The sequence below is a fragment of the Hylobates moloch genome, unplaced genomic scaffold (genome assembly GCF_009828535.3).
Source record: "Hylobates moloch isolate HMO894 unplaced genomic scaffold, HMol_V3 SCAFFOLD_19, whole genome shotgun sequence".
NCBI lineage: Eukaryota > Metazoa > Chordata > Mammalia > Primates > Hylobatidae > Hylobates > Hylobates moloch.
Genome location: NW_026652294.1, coordinates 27697938 through 27718747, shown reverse-complemented (window position 1 = coordinate 27718747; position 20810 = coordinate 27697938). Strand labels below are relative to the sequence as shown.

At 52.9% G+C, this 20810-nt stretch overlaps 1 protein-coding gene, 1 long non-coding RNA gene and 1 pseudogene across 5 annotated transcripts in view; 2 read left to right on the top strand and 1 right to left on the bottom strand.

Moving 5' to 3' along the window:
* The window catches only part of CERK (ceramide kinase), a 59627-nt gene extending 39846 nt beyond the window's left edge, over positions 1 to 19781 (top strand). For 3 of the 4 annotated variants that reach the window (XM_058431221.1, XM_058431223.1, XM_058431224.1), the window contains 8 exons: positions 2451 to 2525; positions 4693 to 4845; positions 8868 to 8973; positions 10671 to 10747; positions 11260 to 11376; positions 12374 to 12579; positions 13963 to 14171; positions 16959 to 17096. In XM_058431221.1, coding sequence (XP_058287204.1) covers positions 2451 to 2525; positions 4693 to 4845; positions 8868 to 8973; positions 10671 to 10747; positions 11260 to 11376; positions 12374 to 12579; positions 13963 to 14171; positions 16959 to 17031 — 1016 coding nt within the window. In that variant the 3' untranslated portion in view covers positions 17032 to 17096. Of the gene's footprint in view, positions 1 to 2450; positions 2526 to 4692; positions 4846 to 8867; positions 8974 to 10670; positions 10748 to 11259; positions 11377 to 12373; positions 12580 to 13962; positions 14172 to 16958 lie in introns of all 4 variants that reach the window. The other variant, XM_058431222.1, reaches the window with a different exon arrangement.
* Positions 2304 to 3100, bottom strand: LOC131381946 (uncharacterized). Its single transcript, XR_009211021.1, has 2 exons — positions 2804 to 3100; positions 2304 to 2632 (listed from the first exon to the last, which is right to left on the bottom strand). It is a non-coding gene; the product is annotated as an uncharacterized LOC131381946 (long non-coding RNA).
* On the top strand, positions 17565 to 19781 carry LOC131381945 (uncharacterized; annotated as a pseudogene).
* Positions 19782 to 20810: the final 1029 nt, after the last annotated feature.

Here is a 20810-nt window from a genome sequence, read left to right as displayed (position 1 = left end):
TGGTCAGGGTGGGGGTACCGCTGTGTGCCCTGCCCTCCTCTAGGCCTTGGCTATGGCCTCTGCCCCAGGAGAGGACGGCAGGCACCCCACCAAACGTGGGCATAAAAGCCTTTCCCAGGCTGGGTGCACATTGTAGCAAATGCCACTAGGGGGAGGGTTTGGGGAGAGGGTCTCTTTGTGGCCCCTTTCCATGGGTGTCCAGGAGGCCTTTCTGAGAGGTGACAGGTGAGGGGCCTAGGCCGGGAGTCAGCTGGTGCAGAGGGCAGCAGGTGGGAGGAGCTGGGGGTGTTCGGGACAAGGAAGCCATTGTGGCTGGGGGTGGGGGTGGGGGTGGGGGTGGGGGCGGGGGTGGGGGTGGAGGAGCCGGGCAGGGCCCGAGGGAGATGCCGAGTTCCACTCTGCCACGCAGCAGGAGGTCTTGGAGGTGGTGGTTCGGCAGGGGGTGACGTCTGACTCTGCTCCCATATTGCTCTCTGCGTTTGGTCCTAAGAGCACCTGGGTCCCGGTGAGAACGCTGGTGGCTTGGACGGTAGGGGGCGCTGCATGGGGTCTGAGACTCCGGGGTGTAGCTGGTGGGGGGGCTGTGTGGAGTCTCTGCTCCGCAGCATCGCCTTGAGTGGAGGAGTAAGGGTGAGGGAGGCACCCAAGGGGGGGCCCTGTAACGGTCGCCATGGCAACCCGGGGACCATCCTGGGGGCACAAGAGTTATGAGACCTGACAGCCACAGACCCTGTGGGAGGCCGCCTGGATGCGCACGGCCAGTGGTGGCAGCAGGTACCTGAACTCACTCATGCTCCAGGGTTCCAGCCACTAGAAGGTACAGAGGTCACTGCTTGTCTTGCTGGCTGGGGGCAGGAGGGGCAGGTGGGGGTTGGGGTCCTGGGATCTAGAGGGTGTTGAGCTGCCTCCTGTGGATGGCTGCCTCCGGGACAGATGTCACTGGAGCATCTGAAGGGCATGGCTCCGGCTGCTTTGAGACCTGATCTAGCAGGTTTTACCTTCCAAGTCTGTTCCACATACGTATTAATATAGATGCATTAGCAAATCGATAGGAAGAAGAGATCGTCATTCATTCGGTCCTTCGTCAGGTGTGAGCCTGTAACTGCATCTGCTGCTTGCAACTTCAGCCAGCATTGCCTGCTAATGACTTAGGCACAGAGAGGCTCAAGGAGATGATGCGCGTGTGCTGGGAGCAACCTCCCTGGAGCCCGGTCCTTCTCGGGTGAACGGGAGCATGTGGTCGGTCGTTACTTGGGTGGCTGCAGTGCTGGCTGGGTGGATGAGGAACTCCCGTATTCAGTTGTGCGGGGAATGTTGAGAGCCAGCACAGCTACTCCCACAGGCATGGGTGGTCATTGTGGATGCAAATCATTCTTTTGAGCTTGGTCCTCAGAGGGAAGGCCATGCGATCAGCCGGGGCAGCTGCAGCTTCCCTTTCATCTGAGCCAGTGAAGCGCAGGATAAAAAGATGCGTAAGCCGCAGCCGGCCCCATTCACGGGGAACATCGGGCTGAAGCAGGGACCTGAGCTGCCTGTCCTGGTATTAAGATCTCAATTAATGGCTGTGTGTGACCTTCGCTGCATCCTGCCGCTTCAAAAGTTTACGAGGGCCAGGTGCGGTGGCTCACGTCTAATCCCAGCACTTTGGGAGGCCAAGGCGGGCGGATCACAAGGTCAAGAGTTCGAGACCAGCCTGGCCATCATGGCGAAACCCTGTCTCTACTAAGAATACAAAAGTTAGCCGGGGCATAGTGGCACGTGCCTGTAATCTCAGCATCTCGGGAGGCTGAGGCAGGAGAATTGCTTGAACCTGGGAGACAGAGGTTGCAGTGAGCCAAGATCACGCCACTGCACTCCAGCCTGGGGAACAGAGCAAGACTCCGTCTCGGGAAAAAAAAAAAATTAGTTATGCCTATAATCTTAAATGCTCACTTATATATACATTTTTTTTTTTACTTTTTGGCTCTTTTTTTTTTTTTTTTTGAGATGAAGTCTCACTCTGTCGCCCAGGCTGGATAGCGGCGCAATCTCGACTCACTGCAGCCTTCGCCTCCTGGGATCAAGCGATTCTCCTGCTTCAGCCTCCTGAGGAGCTGGTATTACAGGTGCATGCCACCACGCCTGGCTAATTTTTATATTTTTAGTAGAGTCAGCGTTTCACCATGTTGGCCAGGCTGGTCTCGAACTCCTGACCTCAAGTCATCCGCCCACCTCGGCCTCTCGGAGTGCTGGGATTATAGGCGTGAGCCACCGCCCAGCCCAATCTCGATATTCTTGAGGAATCAACGCTAGTATTTTCCATATTCATTTTGTAGGTAAATTCTATTTATTCCTTAGTGTTGACTCTAGGGCCATGGAAGGAAAGGAATGAGGTACCACTCAGTGAATTGGGAGGCGATTACAATTCAGTCATTCTGATGATATTCAGGGCCTTCTTTTCCCCTTTACAGGGTCAACAGACTGCGTGTGTTACTCCACCGTGGGCGCCAGCGACGCAGAAACCTCGGCGCTACACATCATTGTCGGTGAGCCCCTCCTCTGCGCGTGCGCACGGTGGCAGCCAGGCCTCCTGCGTCCCAGGCCTGTCCCATTCTGGTCCCCGTTGGCGTGTTCCAGCCGCTGCCGTCCTATCCTGGAACGTGGGTCACGCTGTGTCCCCTGCTCTGCTAACTGCGCTGTGATCCCACTCAGCACACAACCCCGAGGCCATGTTATCAGGACGGGCTCCCTGGGGGCACGCCCGGTGTGGGCCGAGTTCTTTCCCACAGAATCCACCACATGTGCGATGCTGTACTCAGCTCACCTGACTCTTGCTCAGTTCCTCCTCCACAGGCTGCTGCCCCGAGGCTCGGAAGCCACCCGTGTCCCCGCCATAGTGCCTGTGGCAGTGGGTGCAGGCAGCTGTGCCTGGGCTGCCAGCTGTGGAACGCGTGCCTTTGTGAGGCCTCGAGGCTTCCGTCCAGGACGCAGAGCCCCGGTGAGGAAGAGCAGAAGGGGCTGCCCATGGCACTCAGCACGGTGGGCTCTGGCAGGACAGATCTTTTGTGGCTTCGCCTGTTCCTCATCCCAGTAGACAGGGTTACCGTGCCTCACCTGAAGTCACAGACATTGTATATTTTAAAATAGCCGCTTAGGATTTTTTTTTTTTTTTTTTTGAGACGGAGTTTCCCAGTTGTCGCCCAGGCTGGAGTGCAGTGGTGCTATCTTGGCTCACCACAACTTCCACCTCCCAGGTTCAAGCGATTCTCCTGCATCAGCCTCTCGAGTAGCTGGGATTACAGGCTCGCACCACCACGTCCAGTTCATGTTGTACTTTTAGTAGGGATGGGGTTTCACCATATTGGTCAGGCTGGTCTTGAACTCCTGACCTCGGGTGATCCACCCACCTCGGCCTTCCAAAGTGTTGGGATTACAGGCATGAGCCACAGCACCTGGTCAGGATATTTTTTTCTTTGAGACAGGGTCCCACTCTGTCACCCAGGCTGGAGTGCAGTGGCATGATCTTGACTCACTGCAGCCTCGACTTCTAGAACTCAAGCGATCCTCCCACCTCAGTCTTCTTAGTAGCTGGGATTACAGAAGTGCACCACTACCCCTGGCTAATTTTTGTATTTTTTGTAGAGACAGGTTCTGCCTGTGTCTCAAACTCCTGGGCTCAAGTGATCCTCTCACCTTGCCCTCCCAAAGTGCTGGGATTATAGGCGTGAGCCACTGTGCCCGGCCTACTTCTGATTTTGCATTTTATTTTATTCCATTTTACTTTATTTTATTTTGAGACAGAGTTTCGCTCTTGTTGCCCAGGCTAAAGTACCGTGGCGTGATCTCGGCTCACTGCAACCTCCGCCTCCTGGGTTCAAGCGATTCTCCTGACTCAGCCTTCCAAGTAGATGGGATTACAGGCGCCTGCCACCACGCCCAGCTCATTTTGTATTTTTAGTAGAGACCGGGTTTCACCATGTTGGCCAGGCTGGTCTCGAACTCCTGACCTCAGGTGATCCACCCACCTCAGCCTCCCAAAGTGCTGGGATTACAGGCGCGAGCCACCGCACCTGGCCTGTTTTATTTTTTTGAAACACAATCTCACTCTGTGGCCCAGGCTGGAGTACAGTGGTGTGATCTCGGCTCACTGCAACCTCCGCCTCCCGGGTTCAAGCAATTCTCCTGCCTCAGCCTCGCCACTAGCTGGGATTTCAGGCACACGCCACCATGCCTGGCTAATTTTTGTATGTTTAGTAGAGACAAGATCTCACCATTTTGGCCAGCCTGGTCTCAAACTCCTGACCTCAGGTGGTCTGCCCGCCTTGGCCTCCCCAGGTGCTGGGATTACAGGTGTGAACCACTGCACTCGGCTTGATTTTGTATTTTAAAATGCCATGTACTTTTTGTTCATTCTCAAACCACCATCCTTTCAGTTAAAGACATTTCATGAGCCTTATGGGTGCGCTCTTGTTCAGTCCCCACAGGATAGCTCCCCAAGCCTGTTTTAGAAATTTGAGTGAAGTTCAGTCATTTGAATAAAAAATATGGCATCCAACACCCCAAAAGAGAGAATCCTTGCATTGAATGCGTTCTGTTTGTTTCACACTTTTTAAAAGTAACTCCCACGTTTGCAAAGTGCTATTGAAGGGGATGGAGTGGATGGGGCGGGGCCGGAGGGGGGCTGTCTTCCCTCACGGCCATTCTCTCCCACAGGGGACTCGCTGGCCATGGATGTGTCCTCGGTCCACCACAACAGCACACTCCTCCGCTACTCCGTGTCCCTGCTGGGCTACGGCTTCTACGGGGACATCATCAAGGAAAGTGAGAAGAAACGGTGGTTGGGTCTTGCCAGATACGACTTTTCAGGTAACTCAGAATAATGCAGACTCGCTCCCCTCTGGTCGTGCCCCAACTGCCTTCACAGACGTCACCTGACTGAATCCACTGAGCACCGTCAGAGGTGGGCCTCCACCTGCTCACAGACGGGAAGCTAAGGGCCTCATGAAATGTGCCGTGGCCAGAACGCGGCAGGGTCTGGATTGGAACCTGGATTGCTCTAAACCAGATCCTGCCCCGTGGACCCAAGCGTAAGCCACAGAGTAGACACCATGACGGACGCAGTTCACTCCAGAACCCCAGGTGCTGGAACCCCGAGACGCCAGGCCACCAGCCTCTCACATCTGGTAGGCAGGTGACAGAGGCCACCCAAAACAGTTCAAGTGGAAGTATTAATTGGGAAAAAAATAGTTTTTTAAATATATTAAAAAAAATTTTTTTTGAGACACAGTCTCCCTCTGTCACTCAGGCTGGAGTGCAGTGGCACGATCACAGTTCACTGCAGCCTTGACCTCCCAGGCTCAAGTGATTCTCCCACCTCAGCCTCCTGAGTAGCTGGGACTACAGACACATGCTACCATGACCAGCTAATTTTTTCTTTTTTTTTTTTTTTTTTTTTTTTTTTTGTAGAGAAAGGGTTTTGCCCTGTTGCCTAGGCTGGTCTCAAACTCTGAGCTCAAGCAATCTGCCCACCTCGGCCTCCCAAAGTGCTGGGATTACAACCGTGAGCAACCACACCTGGCCTGTAAAACAATAGTTTTATAATCACTCTGAACTTATTAGTCAAAGTGGCAAGAACTTTGTGCAGAAATTCAGCCTGGGATATCTGTGTGGAAGCTCATCCGTAACTTCAGGCACAAGTATCCTTTACTTCATTCAACAAGGTTGCGTGGTTTTGTTGGGGTTACACCGTAGCTAGCCATACAAGTGAGATACACTCAGAACGTATTTGTTGAGCCCCTGCTCTATGCCGGGCCTGGTTTTTGAGGCAGGGACGTGTCCGTGAACAAAACAGGCAAGATCCTGCCTTCCCGCGGCTCGGCCGCAGTGGGCACAGAGGAGGAGTGTGGGCGAATGCCACGCCGCACTCCCCGAAGCCCAAAAGCTTTCATTCTCCACATGAAAGAAAGAGCGCCTGCTCTTCTCACCCCAGCAGGTGCTCCTGCCCCACTTCATCGCGGAGAAAACAGGCACAAAGAGGTTGCCCGCACCCTACCTCACTCTTCCTTGAGCCCAGTGGTCCTCAGACTGTGGTGGGCACCAGCATTCTCTAGGGGGGCTTGGTAGAACCCAGGCTGCGGGGACCCCCCAGAGCATCTAACACGGCAGGTCTGGGTGGACCTTGGAACATGCAGGTCCTCCAGGCTCCCGGGGCTGCTGCTGGGGCCTTGGGCCTGGCGGCGGTGACCTGTTACCCGACCACAGAGCTTAGAATGAACCAGAAATGAAGGCTGGTTCCAGCTCAGACACAAGAGTTGCAGTCTGCACACGTCAGGCAGTGGGTGCGATGTCACCAGCTTTTAAATGCTGGAAAAGGAGAACTTTACATAGAATTGGCCAGGGGCAGTGGCTCACGCCTGTAATCCCAGCACTTTGGGAGGTCGAGGCAGGTGGATCACCTGAGGTCAGGAGTTCAAGACCAGCCTGGCCAACATGGTGAAACCCTGTCTCTACTAAAAACACAAAATAAGCCAAGCATGATGGCGCACGCCTCTAGTCCCAGCTCCTCAGGGGGCTGAGGCAGGAGAATTGCTTGAACCCGGGAGGCAGAGGCTGCAGTGAGCCGAGATCGTGCCACTGCACTTCAGCCTGGGCGACAGAGCGAGACTCTGTCTCAAAAAAACAGAAAAGTAGAATTTCAGCCTGGGCGACACAGGGAGACCCCATCTCCACAGAAATTAAAAACAAAATTAGCCAGGCACCCCCGTTACTTGGGATGCTGAGGCAGGGGGAGCCCTTGAGCACAGAAGGTGGAGGCTGCAGTGAGCAGAGTTCAGGCCACTGCACTGCAGCTGGGGCGACAGAGCCAGACCCCGTCTCAAAAAAAAGAAAAGAAAGAAAGAAAGTAGAAAATATGCAGACCATGAGGTGTGCCATTCTCGCTGCCCGGTCGACTTTCCCGCCTCTTTACAGTTCACTTTCAGATAAATCTGTATCAAATTAAATCAAGTAATTCCTCATACTAAAGTCTTAACCCTCATGAGAGAAAGAAATAGTGATTTGGCAAACTTTACGAAGCTTAAAAAGATTTAATGAAATTAAAAACTAGCGTGGCTTGAAAATTAAAACCTAAGAAATGGCAAAGTTAGGTATTTATCTAAGGCTTATTAAGAAAGGGAATACCGAGAAAATTAGAGAAGCCGCGAGAATTTTAGGAAGCAGTTTGGGTTGTGCCATTCGCCCGACCGCCCTTTGTTGAGCCCAGTGTGGCTCTGCCTAGCAAGGCCCCTGGGATGCCCCCTCCCTGTCCCTGCCTGCTGGGGTGGGGTGGTGGGCAGCCCCCAGCAGACCTGGCTCTCCCTTGGCCCTCAGCCCATCACCACAGGCAGTGGCTGCAGCTCTGTCCCTCCCACCAGGATGAGAGCCCCGAGGCAGGAGACGCCTTCCGGGTCTCTGGATCCCCATCCTGGCCACAGGGCCTGAGATGCTCTCAGGAAAGTGGTTTGGGTTCTGTGGCTGTGAGGCAGAAAGCTTCCGGTTGTTCTGGAGCGGCACAGAGGGCAGGGAAGGAGAATGAGCGTGAGGAAATGACACACTGTTTAGACGCATGGAGTTTTAGGTGCCGGTAGGACATCTGGGGGCCCATCTAGGGGCAGACAGAAACTGGGACATCAGAGGTTGGTGAGGCGCCACCCTGGAGGCTGCATCTGGGTGATGAGGCAGCTGCCCCCCAGTCCCCTGCACTTGAGTGAGGAGCCAGCTTGGAAGGTTGCTGACCAGTGGGTGGTCCTCCTCCCAGGGCCGTGGACACGACATCCTCGTGGGACCCCCATGGGAGGAGCAGGGAGAGGCCAGAGCCACCATGCAGGAAGGCGGAGCTGCAGCCACCTGGAAAGTCCTGCCCACTGAGTGCATTCCAGGCGCCTGGCCCATGCCAGGTGCAAGACCCACAGACAGGGCTGTCCTGGGGACAGTTGGGAGCTGAGTTTCAGGCACACAGATGTCCTGGGAGCCAGACTGCTCTTGCCAGCAACTTCTCCCACCCCGGGCGGTGCACACTTGGCAGTGGGCTTGCCATCTGCGGACGAGGATGTGTGGGGAGGATGGAGGCCTCTGTGTGTCGGGGGTAAGCTTGGGGGCAGGCTCCCTGCAGGCCGTCACTGCCGCACCAGATGTCATACAGGGCAGCACCAGCCCCAGCATCAGACACGGAGGAGTGATGTCATCCTGAGACTCACAGGACATGGCCTGGCTCCTGGTGTGGCCCATGGCACCCTGGGGCCCCCCTCCTGCCTCCTGCCCAGTCCCTGCTGTCCTGCTGGGTGGTGTTTCCCAGACAGCCCCGGGTGCCAGGCTGCAGGCAGCCCCATGGACGGCACACGTTTGCCTGAAGGGCGGCCCCAGACTTTGGGTGGCAGCGGCCCTGGCCTCTGTCCTGAGCTGTTCAGGACGTCACGGGGGCTGTGGCTGACCCCAGTGGGGGCCAAGCCCTGGGGCAGGTGGGGGCATCACTGACCCTCATGAAGGGATGGAGGGGATGACCCTGAGCCACAGGAGCCCACAGGCCATGTCATCGAGGCAACGAGGGGTGGCTGATGGCAAAGGCCCCACTTTGCCAGCGTCGAGAGCGGCCAGAGCCCTGGCTGTCCCAGCATCACTGGGTGTCAGAAGGCGCCAGCACTATGACTAAACATGCTGTTGTCCTGAGGCAGGGCAGAGACCCTGCCACTGCCTTTGATGGTGGCATTGCCTGAAGCAGGCCCGGCCTCTCCCTCCCGCAGACGGTTTAAGCAGATGCGCTCTCAGTGACGTTTCTGAAGCTGCCCAGCACAGCACCCTAACCAAGCAGTGACCCTTGTGGATGTTTTTTCCTCACTGCACTCTGTTCCCAGGTTTAAAGACCTTTCTCTCCCACCACTGCTATGAAGGGACAGTGTCTTTCCTCCCTGCACAACACACGGTGGGATCTCCAAGGGATAGGAAGCCCTGCCGGGCAGGGTAAGTGCATTGCTTTGTGTGTTTCTCTTGCAAATGACGGGAAATAAAGCAGGACGGTTAGGAAGGTGAATGCAGAAGTATCTTCCAAATGTGGTGGAAGGTGCTGGATGTAGCGTGCCCAGAGACACGATGCCTATGATGCCCATGGTGGCCTAGGCGTGCATGGGGCTTGCTGTCCCCATCTCTGTCCCCATGGCCTGCGTGGGCAGCCGCTCCTGTGCCAATGAGCCAGATGAGGACTCTGGGGGAGGGTTCCACACCCACTGTTAGAGTGAGGGCTGAGCACAGGGTCTGTCCCTGCCGGGGTTCCCTTTACCCCCTGTGGGTGCCTGATGGAGGAGATATGCAGGCGAGAAGGGATGGTAGACACCTTATCGGTGACTGTGCGTGTGCAGGGCACTGGTGGCAGGACCGTTGGTACAGCTGGCTGGAGTGTGCGCTCTCAGCAGCGACCCTCCTGTCCACACCCCTGGCTGAGACTCTCACCGATGTTAGCCCCATGCTTCAAGGCAGGAGCCCACTCTAAAGTTAGCAGAGCCCGGGCCAGGCACACCTTCAACCCCACAGGAAGCCAGGGACCCTCAGCAAGAAGGCTCGGGCTGGCAACAAGAGCTGGTGCCAGGGGTTGGGGGGGCAGAGCCAGGGCAGCTGCCCAGGGAGAGGGGATACAAACGGAAAGAGGCGCCCCACCAGGGAGGGGAGGCTGAGTGGAGTCAACACAGCTGGAAACACTGTTGACTCCCTTTACATTTGGTGTCCCAGTGTGGCCACTGCAGGCTCTGCAATGGTGGCTACGCGAATGAACAAGCAGGGACTCCTTTCACCTGGTGTATCCCCGCCCCACCCCCACACAGTGTATTCAGTAATATCCGACCAGTGTACATAGAACCTTAAATAAATCTAAACGTAGTTGTCCCAGGCCGCATGACCTCCCTAGTGACCGTGGAGGGTGCCTGAATGGTCATCCTGTCTCTGCTCTGCCTGGGGCTGAGGACACGGGGCTGTGGGGACAGCTGCACCTTTGTGAAGAACACTCACGGCCTTTCAAGTCGTGCAGACTTCAGAACCTCCTTCGAGCTCCTTTCCTTTTTTAAGTGAAGAATTTGAGACCATAAAATCAGAATATTCAGAGGCAGATGCTGTTTGCGTCAGTGCATTAAAGAACTCGGCTGCTGATGAGCAATTTCCACCAGTGCAAACAGTGTCCTGTAAATCCAGCAGCCCCCAAGATTGGAAAGATGTGCTAGACGAATGACTAAGTTCTAAGCTGATGGTTCTGAGTAATTTGCTTGTTATTGACTGTAACAGATAAGCCCTGTATGATTTGTTATCTGAAAGTAAATGAGTCCTCACCCCAGGAGTCTGCTGGGGGAACCAGTGCCTCGGTCACTTCTCCCAGCCAGGCTATGTTAGCTGCAGGGCCAGGCAGAAGCCGTCTCCAGGTGGCACCTCAGCATCCTCATGCTGTGCTTCTCCTCATGTCCAAACCTTTTAGAGAAGGACGTGCTGAGTGTGTCATTTTAAAAGTAGGTCTCATTCTGAAACCTCTAATTAATATGCCAAAAAATATTTTGTTAAGCCTTTGAAATGGAACTTTTTCGTATGTGAAAAGAATGTAAATACATCTATATGTGCCAAGCATACGCACTGCACCTGCAGCTCCATATTTAAAAGGTGATGATATTCTTGTCTTTCAGATGCTTTGTTTGCAGGCAAAGCAGGCAGCAGCTGGAGGAGGAGCAGAAGAAAGCGCTGTATGGTTTGGAAGCTGCGGGTAATTCCTAAGACACAGGCTCGGTGTTGTGACTGTGTGTGCTGGGGTGTTGGTTTCTGTCCTCTCTCAGGGCACTGCCTCTCCTCCCTGCCCACCTTTGCTTTTCCTTTTTCCTGTCTGGCACCAGGCATCCATTTCTCCTTAGCCCCAAGCAGTATCAGGTCACTGTTACTTGCCGTGTACGGCTGTGTGGAGCAGCAGGTTTTGTGAAAGGCCCCGTTGCCCTTTCTGAAACGCTGTTGTGGTGCTGAGTCTGGACTCCTGTCCCATGTGCTCTAGAATGTGGGGGCAGCAGACGTCCCATTGAGGGCTCGCTGGTGACCACCTCAGGCCCTGGCAACCACACAGTCTCTGTCCAGCAGAGGCAGCCTAGACAGTGTACGGTGAGTGGGTGTGGCCATCTGCCAATGAATATTTATGGACACTGAATTTAAGTTTCATAGAATTTCCACATGTCACGAAATATTATTCTTTTGATTTTTTTCTCTTTCTCTTTTTTCTTTTGGATGGAGTTTCACTCTTGTCGCCCAGGCTAGAGTGCAGGGGCACAATATCAGCTCACTGCAACCTCCGCTTCCCGAGTTCAAGCGATTCTCCTGCCTCAGCCTCCCTAGTAGCTGGGACTACAGGTGTGCACCACCACGCCCGGCTAATCTTTGTATTTTTAGTAAAGATGGGGTTTCACCATGTTAGCCAGGCTGGTCTCAAACTCCTGACCTCAGGTGATCTGACTGCCTCAGCCTCCTAAAGTGCTGGGACCACAGGTGTGAGCCACCATGCCCAGTCAATAATATTTATTTATTTATTGGGACAGAGTCTTGTTCCATCACCCAGGCTGGATTGCAGTGGCGTGATCTTGGCTCACTGCAACCTCCACCTTCTGGGTTCAAGCGATTCTCCTTCCTTAGCCTCCTGAGTAGCTGGGATTACAGGCGCCTGCCACCATACCTGGCTAATTTTTTTTTTTTTTTTTTTTAAGACAGAGTTTTACTCTTGTTGCCCAGTCTGGAGTGCAATGGCGCAATCTCAGCTCACTGCAACCTCCGCCTTCCAGGTTCAAGCAGTTCTCCTGCCTCAGCTTCCCGAATAGCTGGGATTACGGGCATGCGCCGCCACGCCTAGCTAATTTTTGTATTTTTAGTAGAGATAGGTTTTCACCATGTTGGCCAGGTTGGTCTCGAACTCCGGACCTCAGGTGCTCTGCCTGCCTCGGTCTCCCAAAGTGCTGGGATTACAGGCGTGAGCCACCGCGCCAGACCTTTTTCAAGGATTTAAAAACGTGAAAAGCATTCTTAGCTCTCAGGCCACACACAGATGGGCAGCAGGCCGGATTTGACACACAGCCATGGTTTGCTGACCCTTGTTCTAAATTGTCCAAAAGTCACCAAGTGAGGAGAGGGACAACAGTCCTGCCTTCCGGGAGGTGATCCTTTGGGTACCACTTCCTGCGGGGAGCGGACGGTTCCGTGGTGGATGTTTTTGGTGTTGAGCTGACGAGTCGGTTGCATGAAGTGTCTGCTAAATGCATGAGCAGGTGAGAGCCCGGATGGCCTCCCACCATCCCGGTGCAGGGCGCTGCCCGGCGCCATTGCAACTGTGACATCTCCGTGGTTCTTTCTGCTTCAGAGGACGTGGAGGAGTGGCAAGTCGTCTGTGGGAAGTTTCTGGCCATCAATGCCACAAACATGTCCTGTGCTTGTCGCCGGAGCCCCAGGGGCCTCTCCCCGGCTGCCCACTTGGGAGATGGGTCTTCTGACCTCATCCTTATCCGGAAATGCTCCAGGTTCAATTTTCTGAGGTTTCTCATCAGGCACACCAACCAGCAGGACCAGGTAAGTGGGGTGCTTTTGCATGGAACCTCCACTGGCGAGTAATTTATGTTCCAGCAGTCCCTGGTTTATGTGTTGTAGGAATTCATTATTTAATTCAAGGGAAGGAAGGGCAAAATTTTTTTTTTAATTTCACAAACTTTAAACTCCTGGTTACAACTACTCCTTGTAAAATTTCATTTAAAAAGATAAATTTTTGAGGCCAGGTGTGGTGGCTCATGCCTGTAATCCCAGCACTTTGGGAGGCTGAGGCAGGCAGATCACCTGAGGTCAGGAGTTCAAGACCAGCCTGGGCAACATGGTGAAACCTCATCTCTACTAAAAATACAAAAATGAGCCAGGTGTGGTGGCACACGCCTGTAATCCCAGCTACTCGGGAGGCTGAAGCATGAGAATCGCTTGAACCCAGGAGGTGGAGGCTACAGTGAGCTGAGATCACACCACTGCACTCCAGCCTGGGCGACAGAGTGAGACTCCATCTCAAATATATATATATGTGTGTGTGTGTGTGTGTGTGTGTATGTATATATATGTGTGTGTGTATGTATATGTGTGTATATATGTATATATGTGTGTATATGTATATATACATATATGTGTATATACACACGCATATATATACATACATATACACACACATATATTTGAGCACAGAAACTAAGAGGTATGAATCTCCATAATGCAACTTCTTATCTGTTGTTTCTCTTCCTATTTAAAAACAGAGCAGAGCGATACAGTAAAATACTCTTTAGGGTCCAGAAATGGGTTCTGTTCGGGCCCTTCTCCCACATCCTTCTGTGGCCCACACAGAGGAAGACCCGAGTTCAGTCATGTTGGGAGAAGCGCAACTTTTGGTCACAGTCTCCAAATTTAGTCACATTTCTTTTTTTACTTAAGTTCTATTTAAGATCTAGTCTAATGCTATTTTTATGTGGCTTTTTAAGTAGTGCTCGTTAAAAAGAGAATACAAAATTCTACAAATCACTGGTAATTATCTATCAGAATTCTGTAAAAAGCGTTCGTCATTGTAGATAAGCTGTGGTTTCTAAAAGCATTAGAAGTCATTTTGACAAGTGCCGCGGAAGGTGGGCGCCGGGGAAAGTGGGCGCCGGGGAAGGTGGGCGCCGGGGAAGGTGGGTGCCGCGGAAGGTGGGTGCCGGGGAAGGTGGGCGCCGGGGAAGGTGGGTGCCAGGTTTCCCTTCATCTCTGAGCTGTCAGTTCAGCTGGAAAGGGAACTCCAGGGGCCTGCACAAGCAGTTGCATCCTCCGAGAAGGGCCGTGTGCACCAAGGCCTGAGAGAACTCGCTGTTGGTCTGGGGTGTTCTGCTGCCCTACCCGGATGACGATGTTTAGAGCTGAATGGTCCCTCTCACTGTTTCTTGGTAGTTTGACTTCACTTTTGTTGAAGTTTATCGCGTCAAGAAATTCCAGTTTACGTCGAAGCACATGGAGGACGAGGACAGTGACCTCAAGGATTCGGGGAAGAAGCGCTTTGGGCACATCTGCAGCAGCCACCCCTCCTGCTGCTGCACCGTCTCCAACAGCTCCTGGAACTGCGACGGGGAGGTCCTGCACAGCCCCGCCATCGAGGTCAGGTGCGTGCAGGGGTCCTCCAGCCACCAGCGCCAGCCCCTCGAGCTCTGAGGTGTCTGTGACAAGCTGCCCCACCCAGGGTGGGGGGTTCCCTGGGGCTTTATAAACACAAAACGTAGGAATGTTTTATAAATGCACTTTTCTCTCCCTATGTCAAATATCGAATGAGATGCCATTCCCCACATTCTGGAAAGAGGCCAGGGTGCCGAGTCCTCAGCATTTTGTTTTGCAGATAATTTTCATGGGTGTTTGAAGCTCCTCCATTTCATTCTTTTCCTCTTCCACACCCTGTGCTCCAGGCTGGCATTGGGCTCTTTGCCCTGGCACTCTCTCTCTTCTCCTAAATAATTCAAAAGGTGGGAGGCCAAGGCGGGCAGATCACTTGAGATCAGGAGTTCAAGACCAGCCTGGCCAACATGGTGAAACCCCGTCTCTACTAAAAACACACAAAAAATTAGCCGGGTGTGGTGGTGCATGCCTGTAATCCCAGCTACTCGGGAGGCTGAGGCAGGAGAATCGCTTGAACCCAGGAGGCAGAAGTTGCAGTGAGCCAAGACCGTGCCACTGCACTCCAACCTTTGTGACAGAGCGAGACTCCGTCTCAAAAAAATTTCAAAAGGCAAACAAAGGAAACCGCCTTTACGGGCAGTCCTTTGTCCACTGAATCCACCAGGGAACCATTGGCCTCAAGGGCCACAGTCAATCACCAAGTGCAGGTGCTCCGTGCGGGGAGGGGCAGGAGGCAGCAGGGCTGGGAAGGGCACCCCGAGGATGGGAAGGAGGGGAGGAGCCCAGAGGGACGCCCCGTGCTGGAGGCCACGCAGTGCTGGTGGCCACGAAGCCTAGGAGACCCGGGGAGGCAGGTGTGGCCAGACAGGGATGTTCGGTCTCCCTGGGGCAGGTGCCACGCCCCTCCTCTGGCTGGCTGGGCGGAGGGTGGGAAGTGGTGTCCCCCCAACACCCACTGGGGCCATTGTATTTGGAAATCTGTAATGTATCACATAACCAGATGGAATTTGTGTGCAGAGAAAATTGTTTCTCCATGGAAAGACACAGTAACAAGCAAGTTGATTTTTTCAAAAGGCCATTGAATTAGGTTTGGGCGTGCAAATTACATGAGACTGGGGAACTGGAAAGCTCTAGGCGGATTCTGAACTCTTGGCAGATGTTGGTAAGAGCTCGGTCTACTTCAAGGAAGCCCAGCTTAACACTCGTTAACAGAGTGTGGCTGGCGTGAGAGCGATGGCAGGCTGGGCAGCAGGGCCATGCCTGTCTGCAAGGAAAGCTGGGTGTCAGATGGCCCTTGGGTACTTTAAAGTCACAGCATGTAAGAGGATGCACGCATCTCTGTGGACAGCTCCCCACTTTCAGTGACTCCTCAGCCAGCCAGCTGCGGCTCTAAGAAAGCTTCTCCCATTCGCGTCCGAACAAGCCTAAGGGAGAAGGAGGTCTCTGCCCCCCCCCAGGCCCAGGGCCGCGCGCCCCCTTTCTTTCTGTTGGGGGTGATGGCAAGAGGCCGTCGGAAGCTCCCAGAAACACCCGCCACCCCAGGCAGCCGTGCACAGGGACTTTCCTCTGTCAACTCATTTTACAAGTTTGGGAAGTGGGATTATTTTTAATATTGGTGTATGTATTTATTAAAGAAATAGAATAATTTGAAAATTAGGACAGGCATTCTTGAAATACGTCCTGTCTATCTTGATAAATATGGCTATGCCTTGAGCAGCACACCACTTTTAAAAATATAATTTGTGTGTGTGTGAGCTCAGCTCCATGGAAACAGCCTGTCACTTATTTATTTATATTTTCTTATTTTTTGAGACAGAGTTTTGCTCTTGTTGCCCAGGCTAGAGTGCAATGGCGAGGTCTCGGCTCACTGCAACCTCTGCCTCCCAGGTTCAAGCAATTCTCCTGCCTCAGCCTCCCAAGTAGCAGGCGCCCGCCACCACACCTGGCTAATTTTTATATTTTTAGTAGAGATGGGGTTTCACCATCTTGGCCAGGCTGGTCTCAAACTCCTGACCTCAGGTGATCTGCCCGTCTGGACCTCCCAAAGTGCTGGGATTACAGGTGTGAGTCACTGCGCCCTGCCCCAGCCTGTCACTTAATGAAGGGGTTTAGGTTACTGAAATACGTCTGAGGAGGCTGTGATATCATTAATAAATGAAATAAACAGAGCTGTCCTGTGTGGGAAGATGGCACTCACCCAGGGACTCACTGTGGCCACTGAGCCCCTGGGCAGGGGACCTCCAGGGACCCCCAACTTGCTCCTCAAGCCCGAAGGCTCTTGCTGACGTTGGGCCACCTGTCGTTCTCATCTGAGCATTCCTCATACATCTCTTACACACATGGAGTCGCCCCGCACAGACTCCTCGCAGGCCCTGCGTGCTCAGTACTGCTGAGAAAATGGGGGTGGGTGGAGTGGGCACACACTGGAGCGGGCGCTTTGCTTTCCATGAGGGTGCTGGAGTCCGAGTCAGGTCTACTGATGCCCAGATTTCCCACCTGGCCATTGGCAACCCCTTTACAAACGGTATCCTGGGAGTCTAAGTGAATTATTCCACGCCCCGGACCCGTCACTGGGGGCTGGACTCCTACAGCCCACGGTGACGTCTGACCGTTCCATGGGGGGTGGACCCCCACTGCAGCCCTTGTCCAGGAGCGGGGCTCAGGCCAGCTTTGAGTGAGGGACACGTCGAATTTACTGCAGCCCCTGTCCAGGAGTGGGGCTCAGGCCAGCTTTGAGTGAGGGACACGTGGGGTTTACACGTGGCCGCTTGTCTCTGCAGAGTCCACTGCCAGCTGGTTCGACTCTTTGCACGAGGAATTGAAGAGAATCCGAAGCCAGACTCACACAGCTGAGAAGCCAGCGTCCTGCTCTCGAACTGGGAAAGTGTGAAAACTATTTAAGATAATTATTACAGACCAATTATGTTGATATATACATTTAAATGTAGAAATTTATTTTTGATAGTTAAATCTTGATTTTAGAAGAAAACCCTTTTGTCAACAATTTTGTGTACATATTTGGCATTTTCAGTTCTGTACGCATCTGCGGGTTGCAGCCCACGCCGCTTACTCTCAGCGGATGCAGCTGCTCACTTGGGGGCACTGGCCTCTTAGGTTTTAACAATGTCAACAGTGTAGTTTAGAAAATGGCCCGTTAGTGGCTCTATTGCAATAATGTTAGGGACATTATATGATTTCCACGCAGGTCACACCATCTGGGCCTGAGGTAGCAGTGGGTCACTTTGATCCACTTTGCAGGACTTATTCTGTAATGGTTTGTGGCCAAGTTTTGGGAAGTGGTTGATTCTCTTTGCCTTCATTTCACCTTCCTCTTCGTTTACGGTTAGGACATCGCTGCTTGATCCTTACAATACTGTGCAACTGCAATGCAACATGGCCCTGCTTCAGGTGATCCGCGGGAGGGGCCTCCACGCCAGCGCGGGAAGGCTGCTGGGGCCTCCACACCTGCCTCATCACCGCGGCGTGGCTAAGACAATCCGGCTGGGAGCATGACCTTGGCGTCTGTTCTGGGAGCACAGATGATAAGCTCTGGAAGCTGGCAGTGTGGAAAGCACTGGCAAGTTTGTTACTGTTAAAATGTCAAATACCAACGCTTTATATCGACACGAAGCGCTTAACACAGCTGGGCTTGGGGGGCAGTCAGGAGGAAGCTGGCCATCCGTGGAGGAGGGGCCGTTCCTGCACTCCGGCAGGATTCCTCTGAGGTGGGCCCTGAAGTCGGTACACGTGGTCCAGATTTGTCCTTGTCTTTTCTTCACACTGAGTTCTCTATATTTATTGAACATCTTGTCCTTTTAAGCCAGAATAGTGTAAACTGCGTCTCGGATGTCTGTCTTTTGTCTCGAAGCCACGATGGATCACTGGTTTCCTCTGAAGCGCGAGGGCTCCGGCGACCAGAGGATTCTTCCCGGAAGGCATTCCTGCCCCGCTCCCCGGGGCACCCCTCAATTGTGTACTACGTCCTTGTTTAGTGCGTATCCATGCCTATGTAGATGATGTCTGTAACTTAGTTTAGTTTGAGATGTGAGAATATGCGGCTGAAACTTTGATCTGTGAGAGTGGGCCGTGGCCGTTTGCAGCACGCTGTAGACACCGTTCCTCGTGCTGCCGGGTGGGTTTTGCAGAGGCTTCCTTAGTGATTGCACATTTAACCGGCAGCATCCATTTTCAGAATTTCCCGGCATTCATTTATATTTTGAAGCATACAGGACACTTCTCATTTCCTCGTTTAGCCCCACCCAGGTCAGGTGAAAGGGCAGCTTTAATGGTGGTTTTTAAGGACCACATTATCAGCGAGCACTGTGCAAGCCGAATGGTTCAATAAGGAATGGCTGAATGAAAGTTCTGGGTGTAAAGAGTAAATATGCCCTGGCTCTTTCTACCAATGTTTGCTCCTGGTTGGAAAGAAACCAAAGATTTAAGATGGGCTGCTCTTCCAGACTGGCCGTGCCTGCCTGTGCCCAGCAGCCTGTGCAGCCGGCAGTGTGCCTGGTGTCACGCCAGGAGGCTGTGGCTGCTGTGGGCCCTCTGGAACTGTGCTCTTCACAAAGTTTCCCCAAAAGGTTCTTCTAAGCCTTTATCGTCCCTGGTAAATGTTTCCCGGCCGGGCGCGGTGGCTCACGCCTGTAATCCCAGCACTTTGGGAGGCCGAGGCGGGTGGATCACCTGAGGTCAGGAGTTTGAAACCAGCCTGCCCAACATGGTGAAACCTTGTCTCTACTAAAAATACGAAACTTAGCCGGGCTTGTTGGCGCACGCCTGTAATCCCGGCTACTAGGGACGCTGAGGCAGGAGAATCGCTTGAACCCAGGAGGTGGAGGTTGCGGTGAGCCAAGATTGCGCCACTGCACTCCAGCCTGGGCAACAGAGGGAGACTCCGTTCCGCCCCCTCCCCCACCACACACACACAAAAAAACAGTTTCCCATACACTGGCCTGCTCCAAAACCCACTAACTATTTTAGCAAAACAGTCCAGGCCAAAGAGGAAGCATTTTACGTTCAATAAGAAACCCAGCCATTCCACATGGCTGGTTCCTGAGTGGCTTTGGTGATACTCGCCAGCCACCTGCTGACATTCAGAATCTCAGACCTCGGGACTGCTGTTGCGGTACCGTGTGTCTGACACCCGCCAGGAGCCCTTTGCTATCTGCGCGCAGGATGGGGGTGACTGCCCAGACATTCCCGCTTGATAGGGGCAGCCTTTCAGATGCAGCAGACATACAACACCTGTACTTTGGAGTTTTAAGGAAAAAAAAATCAGAAGTGCTGGTTAGATAGTGAAAACTTAGGATAACTTAGAAAGGTTAGTTTTAGCTTCCTTTGTGGCTCCCTGGTGCAAAACAATTAGCAGTTATGCAATGGACCTGATTCTAGTTTATTCTAATTAAAAAGTGAGGCCAGGCGGAGCCTGCCTCTGATGGCGGGGCTTGACTTTGTTCCTGAATACAATCTTGAGTAACTGGGAAAGTCTGAGTGAAAGGATGGCCTCATTCTCTTTCTAATCTTGCTGGTTTCAAGATTAGAAAATGGCATTATTTGATCTGAAATGTTTGAGAAGTCACAAATAAAGTTACTTGGGCAGACGTGGCTTGCTTTCCTTCCTTTACACATACCTGTTATTTTCAAAGCAGAATATTTTTCATGAAAACACACACAATTTAAAGAACAAGAATAAAATGAACCACCTACGCCAGGAAATTGAACGCCGCCCCAAAGCCTTCTGTGCCCTGCTCTGGAGTCCCCCTGCTCCCCCTCGGAGGGCGCTACCATTTCACGTTAAGCGCATCCCTTCCTGCCTCTGTCCATGGCTGTATCTGCAACAGCGAGTTTAGTTTTGCACGTTTTGCGCTTTATCCAAAGGAAACGTGTTGTTTTCTGTAACTTGCTTCTTTCACTCCACGTTTATTTTTGCTTATTTATTTATTTTGAGACGGAGTCTCGCTCTGTCACCCAGGCTGGAGTGCAGTGGCGCGATCTTGGCTCACCACAAGCTCCGCCTTCCGGGTTCACGCCATTCTCCTGCCTCAGCCTCCCGAGTAGCTGGGACTACAGGTGCCCGCCACCACGCCCGGCTAATTTTTTGTATATTTAATAGAGACGGGGTTTCACCGTGTTAGCCAGGATGGTCTCGATCTCCTGACCTCGTGATCCACCCACCTCGGCCCCCCAAAGTGCTGGGATTACAGGCGTGAGCCACCGCGCCCGGCCCACTCCACATGTTTGAGAGGGCATTTGCATTGTGAAACTGACTTTTCCGGTCCATGAACGTGACATTATTTCCACTTACATAGATCTTCATTCATGTCTTTCAATTATTTTATAATTTTTCCATGGAAGTCTTTAAATTCTTAGATTTATTCCTAAAACTTGATTTTTGTTTGTTTTTGTGAACAAGGTCTTGTTCAGCTGCTCAGGCTGGAGTACAGTGGCATGACCACAGCTCACTGTAACTTCAGTCTCTCAGACTGAAGCGATCCCACCTCAACCTCCTGAGTAGCTGGGACTACAGGCGTGCAACACCATGCCTGGCTATTTTTAAAAAGTTTTTTGTAGAGACGGGGTCTCACTCTGTTGCCCAGGCTGGTCTCGGAACTCCCGGGCTCAAGCAATCC